A 12,444-nucleotide genomic window follows, 5' to 3' on the forward strand; every position below is an offset into this window, starting at 1 on the left:
ATTGCATTTTAACCGGAAAAACTTTCTTCTTTCGCGCAGTGTCATCGTTAATCGACGATAGTCTTGGCGTATTTTGCATCGTGAGACGTGCGTGTTGGGCGTTCGCGTCGCCAGTGAATCGATCGCGGTGTAGTCGTTTGTTTCACGCGACATAGGAAACTCGGGGTCTGCGAAGAGTGAGATAGCAGAAGACGGCGACGAAATATCACGAAACAATCGGTGTCGCGCACGCGGTTACGTTCCTGTTACTTTTTTTCGCATCAAGCCGGCTCTATGCTGTCACGTATACTTAAACTTCCCTCGTGATCAGTCGTGGAGTTTTTCCGCGTTTTACGCCATCGTAATCCGTTCCGGTAGCAGTAGTAGTTTCCCGCACTATCGAACAAGGTGCGAACACACAAAGCTGTACACACGAGGGCTACGTTGAGCGGTTTCGAGAAAGCAACGACGTGCTGGTCTACTGACATCATCGACCGGATGGCAGATCACGGGAAAATGTAAGTGGTCATTGTCTCATAATTAATACGTTCAATCGATCCCTCGTCTCTTCTAACGCAGTATGTATATAACATAACCGCGTTCGATTGTCTGCTTTATACATACATGTATGAGAGAGTCCCTCAACGAAGAAGAATAGTCGCTGTAACGGTTTGAAAACGTTCTCCACAACCTTGCACTTGAATGTTATTCTAGTTCTTTTTTACTTTCGTTCTCGTTGACATTATCGGGCCATTGTGATTTCCACTAACAAAGAGTAAACGCGTTATTTTGGTCGGATTTATTGTTTTGATACCTCGATCGTGAACACGAGTAGGAGAGGGAGAGAGATAGAAACTATATAGATAATGATGCTCCATCGTTTTCCTGAAACGTCGTGACCTTGCCAGTTAACGTTTTAAAGATTCTCTCGCTTTGACTGCCAAATGAGGGCCTCTTGCTCGCGACAAGTACCTTCAGCCTTCAGCCACAGCGTGCTTCCACTCTCTTGTTCACGAAAGACAGACTTTGATCGTTCTTTAGATATTACGGGTTCTACTATCTCGTATTATTCGTGTAGCTGTGTGTAACGAGCGGTAAATTATGGATACCCGCGCGTCTCCACTTGGACATACGGAGACACGTATATCTATATCGTTTTCATGAATATATGCGACCTAAACGAACTATATGCGGACCAAATGGAAGCACATGTACATATTTACTTATAACTCGTTTACAAGTTATCCATATTGATCAACTTCATAAATTAAAAATTAGAGAAAGACGACGTTACAAACATTTTTTCTAAAAATTTACCTTAGAGAATTCACTATTAATTATGCTAACTTATTAAGAAAAATAAACTTACTGGGTAAAGCCATTTTGACTTTCTCAAAAGCGAGGCCTTAAACGAAAATGCTTTATTCTATATTTTCACATGATGGAATGTAGAATAATCTCCTGTCTATTCTTGTCCAATTGAGTCTAGGCAAATTTGGTTTTTCTCTCAGATCTTTTTTGAAAATAGAGCCTCTAATGTAACTTTATTACTCTTGATTTTCGTCTTAATTTCAATTGTACCAAGAATTGAGGAGCACGGTCTGTATATAGAAGAACGTGTGTAGGTGTTATTGGCACGACACAGTAGTGGCATCTGACCCGCGATGAAGGTGAATTACGGCATAGCGCGATTAACGACCAACGATGGTTTCTCTTGATAAGGGGCGGGTCATAAATTTCTGCCGAGGCTTGTAGATCAATTGACGCTTGCCACTTTGCGAACCAAAGGAGGCGAACTCAGGGAACGGTTCACTGCGCACTCCGCCAGCCATTTCACTGTTCTCTCCTAGGCTGTTGTCGTGTTTCTGGGATTGTATTATTCCGCTTTAGACGTCGAGACCCTTCGTTGCCTCGACCGGTCGATATTTGGTCACGTTACACGAAACTCAGCCCATTCGTTTTTGTGCTCGCACAAAACGATTGGTCGCATTATTCGGTGCATTATACTGTTGTTAGTTTTTATTTTTCTTCTTTATTGCGTACTTCGTGGTTGGACAATTGCGCAACTATTGATTCGCTTTGGGTGGCAGAAAATTTCTCTAGTCTCGAAATTTTAGTTCAGTGTTGCGGATAGAGAAAGAGACAAAGGTTTGACTGTCATCGATAGACGCACAGCTAAATTTTTCGAGGTTAGACGGGAGTCATTTCGCTTCATTTAACGCGCGCGCAACTGACAACGCTCTTATGATAAAACAGCGATTTCTTGCAGCGTTGAAAATGTTTATCTGGATTTCAGTAGTTTTTGCTGGTCTCTTAAAATAGTTCGACGATTTCTAAAGATGTTACGCGGAACACTTTGAATTTTCGATGGTTATGGTTAAGCCCGTTATATAAGTTTGCATACGAAAAGAGGAACTTGGCTTTTTCTCCGAACTATTTCATAAACACTTTCTAAAAGCTTAAGTTGTACTATTTGTATGATTTTAATTTTATCGAAAAAATTGTTTCGGGACAAAATGTTTGAGATTATCGTGATTTCAAGGACATCACAGACGTCGAATCTGTACCTACATGATATTTAATAGATTTATAAAGAATTTTTCGATTTTATTGTTACGATTTTTTAGAGAAGAAATGTTATCTCGGAGAACCAAAGGTGTTCTTTACACAGACCATTACACCTTTTTCTTATTATATGAAATGTTAGACGCTTTTGAAATAGCTTCTATAATCTCGTGGCGCCATAAACGTGTTACGAAATGAGATCTGGCAGGTCAGTTTGCTGGATTGAAGATCATGCTGCCATGTTAATTTTAAACCGTGCATCGTTGAATTTTTGTATAAACAACTATCCTACTATACTATGAAAGGAAATATCTTTTTTCTATTGATTTTTATTTACTATTTTAATTTTTTATTTCAATTTTATTAATTTAAGTTTTTAACACAAAAATGTTAATGTATCATATTACTCATCGCCGGGAGAAGTATTTTGTTGGGAGAAGATCTACTTTACTTCTTCGCTCATAGATAAATTATGATATTATCATGGCTGTATAGGTTACATTGAAAGCGTAATATGTGATAAGTTTGACTAGTGATCAATGCTACTGCCGTAGGACCATAGAGAAACGAAGCACACATAAAGTGTCTACTATATTTAATAAATGTATTCATTTATCAGACGTTGCATACATTTGTTGCAACACATTCGGTATTAAAAGCGTCATGTTAAATGCCTACTTTTTAAATATAGGTCTAAAAAATGGATGAAAAACTTAATAACGCCTCATTTAATAAATTTATGCAAATTATTAATTTACACGTGGTATGTTTGCTCTTATAGGTATTTATTCGAAATATGAGGTGTTCATTTTATGCTTATAGTTGCACATACATACGTACGACGTGCATCTGCTAAATAGCGACAACGTTCGTTTAAATTGCTCTGTTTTCGTTTCAGTATAGTGCTTCGAATAAACCAAGTTCAAAAACGTACGCTTCCAATGAAAATTGAAAATTCGTTCATTGCTTGTAAACACATATTTATAAGGTAAAATACTAAGTAAAGACACATACAACAAATAAAATAATGGTTTTAAAATAAAATGACTAGAAAATAAAAACATTGAAAAATATCGACTCGTAGCAAATATCTCGCGGCTAGTGTACGTACGAAATGTACGTAGGTACAAGTGTATTTATCGTAGAAACATTGAAGTTCCAACTTTTACCGTTAGAAGCATACATTTACATATGTAGAATACCAGATGAAGGCGCATATGATAGAAATAAATTAATATATACATAATTAAATTAGTAACAGAATAGAATAAAATAGCTGGGGAATAAAAAGTATTACGTTTACCCATTAATAAATATTCATGAATACTTATTAATGAAACATTAATGGTAATAATGAAATATTTATTACTTCAACTTTTACATGTATAATAAAGTGGACACGCGCGTGCATGTAGAAATCGAATGGCACGATAGGGATCGATCAAAAGGCGAGCTATTTTTCACGCTGAAAGCGTTTCTCGCGATTTATGTTGATCGCCGCGTAGGCAAACGACGTGGTTGCTTGTATTGTATATCATCAACGAGCGGCCATTATCACTACCACTTCAACCCTATTCGCGTTGGTCAACGCGTCGACTTTCTGTCCGACTTCACACACCTATGGACGCTGTCATCGCTTAACATGATAAAGTAATCTGGGTTATGTTATCTTCTTTGGCGAACGTTCGAACGGCTTCTGCATTCTTTTCTTTTGCCTCCTCGTTTCCATTGTTTCAGAATGTAGTAGAGGAAAATGGAGTAGTTGCGTTTCAAACGTAAAAGAGCTTTAGTTGCTAAGGTTTAAAGTCGTCAGTCGAAGCTAGATTGCAAAGTTCGTAGTTTGAAATATGTAAAATGTGAGAATTCGAAACGTCGATGGTTGCCTCATTTGGAGCGATGTGTATGCAAATTTACCGATATGCGTATCAAGTTTTTTATTCTATTACGTACGCGCCATATATTAGGTCAGAAAAGTTTCTTTCGTTTTATAAGGAAATAATACACGCACAATGTTTTTTGTTTTATATTAGTTTATTGAATTATGCACGAACATAATAATAGAAATATAACGAAATGGATCATAAATTCAATAAATAATAATATATTACTTCTAATTTGATAAAATAATATAAAACAAAAATTGTTGTTCATCTATTATCACCTTATGAAACGAAAGAAACGTTTCGGACAACCCAATATATCCTACAGAAACACGATTAACAGCTAGAATAAATTCAAATTCGTGAAAGATGCAAGAGGATACGATGAAATGTCATTTTAACGGTACTAAGAAAATCACGTCAAGCTTTTATCTATCACGCCATGAACCCTATGCACTGTAGGGAACGTAATAGAAATCATTTTCATGGAAAATGCGCGGACAAGTTCAGAAAGTATTTCGAGACGCAGAAATGGAAGGAGGCGCGAATAGTTCAAACGCCCCACGCGCGAAACCGCGGTCGTGATCCAGCAACCTTGACGAACTGAGTCGATGCATAATTCCAAGCCAACCATCGATGTCCATGTACTTGAATCTATTTCCGACAGACGATATTTCCGTGAGAGGGGAGTGAGAAGCGTTGCGTAACTAACTTTTATCGTCGAATACCATCAATGCGATTTCATCGTCGTCATATTCCGCGTGTCTTTTCGAATCGTCTCGCGAGGGTGTTTCCGCAAAAAAAAAAATCCGATTATCAAAGAGAGAAGAATACGTAAGAGGAGAAAAAAAAAGGAAAAAAAGGTACGTGGTATAAAAGACGACGGCGGACGGTTCTTTGAACTTTCGTTGGGTCGCGTAATTAGCAAAGGGGTAGAAAATGGTGAAAAGGTGCGGAAGTTGAGGTCGCTAGATAAGACACGCGCACTGCCTCTGTTTTACCACGATTTCATACTGTGCATCGTACAGCTCATTTGCTTATATACACGTGTACCTGGCTGCATATCTAATCACGGTTAGGCGATCCGTTTACGTTTATGCTTTGAACATGTCGCACGTGTTCGCGCATCGCTGTGCTACTACGTATTGCTGTGTTGCGATTGTGCGTTTGTCACGCTTCCGCTGATTAACTAACGCGCTTGATGATCCTACTTTGAAGACGTTTCCGTACTACGTAGATGAAGATTTTAGTAGAACTTTTAGTACTTACTCGGTAGTTGAAATTTTACGATATCTTTCGGAATGGCTGAATTTTTGGAATTTTCGAATTTTTGGGGTTACGTATGTATGGAGAGTTGAATTTTTGGATACGTTTTCGCAACATTATACGTACTTTAGCAAGAAACCAATGTAATTAAAATATCCAGCATTTATCCAAAACAAGAGAATCGTATCCTTTAACGACTGGACGTATGATTTTCCTTCTAATTAATAACTGAAAAATTGATATATTGCACAGGTTGGACGATATAATAACTTTCAAACGAAATAAAAACAATAGTCCTGCTAATACAAGATATCTATTAGTACGTGGAAATTATTTATGAATTTTTTTTTTTTTGCTAATTGTAAGTGCAATTTACTATAAAATAACACCAAGCGTTTGTCGTTGCGGAAGAAACTAACGTGTACAAATTTGATAGATAAGGTACCTGTCTTCTCTGAGCTATCTTCTCTTATCTAAGAATCACTTAAAATTTGTCTTTTGCACCCAATGCTTTGAATCTCTTAAGTCTACGTATATCTGTTTGTTTCTTCAAATAATCCCTTGGCCAATGTATCAGGATGAAGGAGTAGCTTCTGCAAATGAAACATATGGAATATAATATCAGAAAGATGTTTGCCTTCCGACGCTGCACAAAGTCGAACTCTGTCAATCGCATTTTTCATTGCATTTTCATACGTTTGCTTTATCGACATACTTTTTACTTTTAACCCTTAGCCATCCCCCATGTCAATTTGACACGCTTTTCAAGGCCAAAGATTATATATTATTGTTCTACCATTTTTGAAAGAATTTTTACAAAATTTGTTTACTTTTGTATATTGTAGAACTAGCGCGACAAAGAGCAAAATCAATAATTTGTCTTTTTTCTTTTTCATCTCATTGATGTTTTACCATTGTAATGTCCACTTGATACGACCCGCTAATTTATGAAAATGAGGGAAGGTCAGGGTTAAAAGAAAAGCCGACGAGAGGAAATTCGGTAAAGTCAAATCGGTCGATCTATCAGGTCGGATGATATCGTCAACGTAACTTGCTTAAAGTCATCGCCAGTCGACGAATTACTTCGATCAAATGTTTGAATAATTTTCACTCGTTCCTCAACTGTGCAACGCTCCACGATTATTTCACATTCTTCGATAAAACAATCGCTGAAGCGGAACAGGACACGATGGACGCATCGTTTCAGTATGGCGGCAGTTGGAAATTAGTTATATATCGTCCACCCTGTATATATATTACCTTTCACGTTTACTACAATACATCAAGCTGTCATAAAGAGTGGTAAGAAATTTAAGTTTGTATAAAGAACTTACGTTCAGATTTATGATCGCGTTGAGAATTGTGGATCTTAATCGACGAAATAAAAGTAAAGGAACACTAAGGTTACACTTAGGATTCATATTAAAATAGTTTTAGATTTATTCAATAAACGATTTCCAGGATCTTCGTCGATATACATTTGCACGCGTCTCAGCACTCTTTTTGTCTCATCATCTTCCATATCGCATTGCCAACGGAACAGTTACATTCATTTGTTTTTCGAGACGTTGAGCACACGCATACTTCCATACAATCGTATTCACATACGTGTGTTACTACTGCGCGGCTAATCTAGTCTAGCATACAAAATTATACATTTCTCAATAGATCGTAACAAGCGCCATCGTTCGAATTGACGAAAGATCGTCAAAGACGCGTTTGAATATTCGAGAATCGTTCGGTATACTTATTACACGATAGAAACGGTATCGCTGGTAAGTTTCTGGCCTGTTATCGCCTAAATAAATAATGTGTAACAGAGAGAATGTATTTCGCGGTGACGGAACGAGGCTTCTTAAATTTGCCCGATCCGATCAGCTCGAAACGTGTCAGTTGCGTAATAAGTCATATCAATTAGAAGACAAGAAATTGCATATTATTGGCAGTACGTGGGCTCTTTTGTCTGACAACGTTGTACGTATACGCGCCACTCGGTCATTATTCGATCATTCTAGAAATATTTACGTGAGAAAAATGAATACTTTTCAACTCGAGCGTGATGACTCGTTCGATTCGGTGCATGCATATTCGTTGCTTCGATTCTTACATACTGTTTCTCTGTTTTACGTCATGTTAGTAGTAGAAATGCTCATTTATATAAGATATGTTCCGACGATTAGAAATTTGCCTATAAAATACTCGGTGACGATATACAGGGTGGTTGGTAACTGGTGGTACAAGCGGGAAGGGGATGATTCTACGCGAAAAAAGAAGTCGAAAATATAGAATAAAAATTTTTCGTTCGAGGCTTTGTTTTCGAGAAAATCGATTTTGAATTTTCGCTCGTTACGCGTGCACTTTATCACGTCTCGTTATAACGGATCTCACTGTAGATCGTTGTCTCGATGGAAAAATTAAAAAAAAAAAAAAAAGAAATTGTTATTATATATTTTCGACTTCTTTTTTCGCGTAGAATCACCCCCTTCCCGCTTGTACCACCAGTTACCAACCACCACTGTATATCGCTGTTGGAGCAAAAGTTAAAGGCGGAGAATCTTCAAATGAAATTTTAGGGAAATTTTGGGAAAAGTGAGATTGCTATTAGCAGCAAGTGTTAACGAGATAATTGTTCGTTCTTCGTTCAAGCAAATCCCACCCTTTGTTCGACAAATTGTCACACACTCGGCGATCTTTGGCCACATTGAAATCATTAAAATTATTATTAAAACGTTGAAATGAAATAAATTATACTGGAGAGTTGGACGGAATAGAATGCACGCGGTAAATGGAAAAGAGAACTGGCTCGAATCGAACAGCTCGATCCATTGTCTGGCGCTGTCCTTGAGCCATGCAGCCAGCTCGAAAAAGGAAACAATACTTGGCAGACACGTTGAACCCGGACCAACAACACGTACGTAATAATAACAACGCTCTGACTCATTATTTCTCCCTAAAACCCTCCTCTCTATCTCCTTCTTCATTTTTCTTCCTCCGGTTTCATCCCTCCGCCTCCGACACGGTCGTTAGTTACCCAGAAGAGGATCCTCTGTCTCTCTACAGTAGCTCGCCAGACCGTTCAGACACTTGTAGACCTTTTGCGAATTATATTACGCGTCTTATACGAAACATTCTGAAATTTCGTTGGCACTGTAACGATGTTACATATACATAGACTTACATATATTGGGTTGTCAACTAAGTGATTGCGGATTTTGTCATTAAGTGGTAATTAGTTGCCAACCCAATAGATAGACTGCGGATGTTCGTGCATTTATGTTACATAAATTTAAAGACACAAAAAGTGGAAGATTCACTCGATACGAAGAATCATATGAAATATGCACAAAGTAGAAATGCACGTTGTAACATTTAGCAGGTGAAACAAATTTCTAGCTAGGCTCCATTTGCTTCATCATTTTCATGAAAATATGAATTTGCATAAACATCCAGCAGCATAGTAATAAGACTCGACTATCTATATTTATACTGAAATGAATCTGGAACTGTATATGGGAGGCGCGACGTATAATATTATATTATATCAATAAGCGTCGATATTCAGGAAGATTTTACCACTTATGTTTCATGTTTTAAACGATACTTCGCGCTCTGTACTACATGTTTATTAAATATAACGTTCGCAGTGGACGACTTAAAATTTTAGCAACGTAATCACGACAGCCGTGTTTCATTTCGCCACAGCGATAACTAGACTATGAGCCTTTGTGCGTTTGTAGGAAATTTGACAGAGCAAAATTACACAGAGTACACAGAATTACGAAGATTCTTTTTTCTTTTTTATTTGTTTAATTTGTACCTTACAATTTGCCCAGTTGGACATTTCGTAAATTTTTGTAACTTTATTGCTAAATAATACGTGGATGGCTACCCCCAGAGGGATACCATCTTCGAGTATAATACGAGGTTCTACATTTTTTAATTATATGCTGAAAAATATGAATTTACATAGAAATGCGCAGTCCAGTGGCGACGAAATTTCGAAATATTTTATATAATTCGCGTGATACGTTCCAAATAGGAGTTTTCTAAAAGTACGTGCGCGTCCGCCTTTAAATACCTGTAATCAAAGGGAGGAAAGCAGTGAACAGAAAGTGAACAGAAACAGAGAGGACATTTCCTCATTTTCCGTGGTTCGGCCGCGACCTTCGTCCGCTTGGAAAAACCGATGGAAAATCGCTCGAGTTCTCATTAGAGACGGCCTTGTCTACCATCTCTTCCCTCTTCTATTTTCCTTCTCTTGCCCCTTTTCCCTATCTCTCTTCCTCTACCTTGCATCCTCTTTCCTTTTCTTCTTTTCGTATTTTCTCCCGTTTCCACTTTTTTTCGGTTCGCCGCACTTCACTCTCGCACCTATGCACACTATACACTAGGTGGCTCTTTCGTTCGGCCTCAGCTTCCTCCCTCTCTGCTCGTTTTCCTCATTTCGCCCCCAGAACGAGCAACGGGATCATTTAGCGTAATCTGCGGCCGCGGTTCGGCCCGAGGGGTCGTTAAGATGGAACGAACATTTTTTCCCTTGGATTTTTTGCCGTTTTTTTGTGGCCATGGTTGACGTGGATCAGGTGAGCTTTTGGGGAAGATTCTTGGTCTCGCGTTGCTCCAACCTATTAGGGTTGCAGAGTATGGAAATCGATTCTTCCACCGTCTTTCTTTTTTCTTCCTTTTCCTGCGATTATCGACCAAAGCCTTATTTACATATCAAGTTACGAGAATCTTAATAAACTGTTCAAGGGATGAATCGTAGGTTTGTCGAAGCTTAAGCAAGCTTTGTAACAGAATTTATGCGAAATATCGAAGATGCTACCGCCGATTGTATCGCTAATGAGATTTCTTCAAATTCAGAATTACTGCACATTGTTCCACTTCGAGAGGCAACTTCACCGCATTAAGAGCAAACTTATGCTATCTGAAGCGAGTGCTAACTTTGTTTACATTGTGAAATTTATATTCCCAATGAAACGCTTTGTATCTCATCTTTTACAAACTTTCATTTTTCGAGCCAAGGATAATCTTTTCTAGTCGAAGAGATTAGACGCACGTTTTCTAGGGCGAATGGTAAATTTGTCAGACTTTTTTAGAAACTTTTTAACCGTGATCGAAAGTAGAGAGACACAGGTATTCGAGATATTTGTAGCCGTGCAATAAAACATTTCAGAGCTCCTCAAGTTCTTACACACCGCCAAGACGTTCTTTCCCGTGAACTGCTCGAACAGTTTCGATTAATTTAACGCGAGTACCACTTTCCTGCAAATACGTACTTCTGATAAACGTTTCCATTTGAAATTAACCCGTCCATGGTGTCTGACACTCGCAATATAAAAATAAGACGCGAGAATTTCGTAATTAGAACTCTAGAAATCGTCTGGTGTAAAAACACTGGAGCACGCGGTTGAAAGTTGAAACGCTTATCTGCCCTTGAATATGAAACTCGTTAAAAATTAATTCGCCATCAGAATTAGAGAAAACAGTGGCTCTAATAGTTCGACGACAAAAACGATTGGCAATTTCGAGGGCAACGCGTTTATTATCCGCGCGAAAATTATCGAAGCTGCGTGACGAGACTGACGTGTCTTTAACGAGGTTACCGTTTCGTCATCGAACGTTTCTTTTTATCAATCTGCTAATAATAAGCTCCGCGAAGACTCATCAGCGACACAAGCAACGAAAGAAGAGGAAGATCTTAATTATTTTTCCACGATACGCCAAGAACTTTGTTAATATCACGACGACGTCGTTTCATTTTAAATATTTCCACCCTCTTAGCTCATTGAAATGCATCGCGAACATCCGCGTTCGCTATGGATCTTGTTCGTATCACGGATCGATATCCTCGTTTAATATCGGCTTTCGAGCGATGCGTAAATCTGTAGAACGCTATCTTTATACCGAGAGCTCGTTATTGTGAAGTTATCTCACGCGTAGAAAAATAGGGGTGCAAGAGAGCTTGATGAGCTTCCAAGTGTCTCAATGGCAATATACTCGAGGATATTACGGATGTGTTGATTTCTAATATGTATATTCAATCACAACGTAATTATATCAATTTTGTTAGAAAGTTTTTGCAAATTTCTCACCCTTGCTATTGTGTATTATCTCGCGCGTAGAAAAAAGGGGCGCGAAAGAGATTGATCAACTTGGAGATTCCTCAGTGGCGAATATTTCACAGTTGCAAATGTTTCAAATATTTTGCTTGTAATATATTCAATGGTCATAAAATTACGTAAATTTTATTACGAAGATTTTACAAACTTCTCAGCGCGGTAGAATTCTTCGTAAAATCCGTAACTTTCGTTCGTGGTAAAATGTAGGGTCCTAGAAGCTTGATGATATTCTATACGTATTGTTTCTTCGACCAATCGCGGGGAGACGTAATCGCAAGGAGAGACGTCAACGGGGGTCGTAAATCCCCGTTACGATTATAACAATCGACACCACGAGTTGATCGATCCCCTGATTTCCGTTGAGATAATAGGGGTGATTGAGGTTGTATAACCCTGTGATTCACAGAATTATAAATTATATGTTTCCAGCACTTAGATTACACTGACGTAGAGAAGTAAGTAATTAACAACTTGTCGCACGAAGCTAAGAGAGATATGTGCGTTAGAGCAGGGCTCTTATAATTAGATTTAGTGTATTAGTGGACGGAGCACTATAAGATATTTAAGAGACGAAGTGTATGCTCGACAATACCGAGACCGACTCTCGCGTTATGCTTAGAACTGCCCCGCTG

General features: G+C 38.3%; 1 protein-coding gene across 3 annotated transcripts in view; it reads left to right on the forward strand.

Moving 5' to 3' along the window:
• The first annotated feature begins 33 nt into the window (after nucleotides 1-33).
• LOC117205357 (TLD domain-containing protein 2) overlaps nucleotides 34-12,444 on the forward strand; it is a 303,743-nt gene continuing 291,332 nt past the window's right edge. For all 3 annotated transcript variants that reach the window (XM_033443681.1, XM_033443683.1, XM_033443685.1), the window contains exon 1: nucleotides 34-497. Coding sequence is in view for 2 of the 3 variants with exons in the window: in XM_033443683.1 (XP_033299574.1) it covers nucleotides 478-497 (20 nt within the window). In the remaining variant the exon portion in view is untranslated. The remainder of the gene's footprint in view (nucleotides 498-12,444) is intronic.

This window comes from Bombus bifarius, unplaced genomic scaffold (genome assembly GCF_011952205.1).
Source record: "Bombus bifarius isolate JDL3187 unplaced genomic scaffold, Bbif_JDL3187 scf7180000007990, whole genome shotgun sequence".
Lineage (NCBI taxonomy): Eukaryota > Metazoa > Arthropoda > Insecta > Hymenoptera > Apidae > Bombus > Bombus bifarius.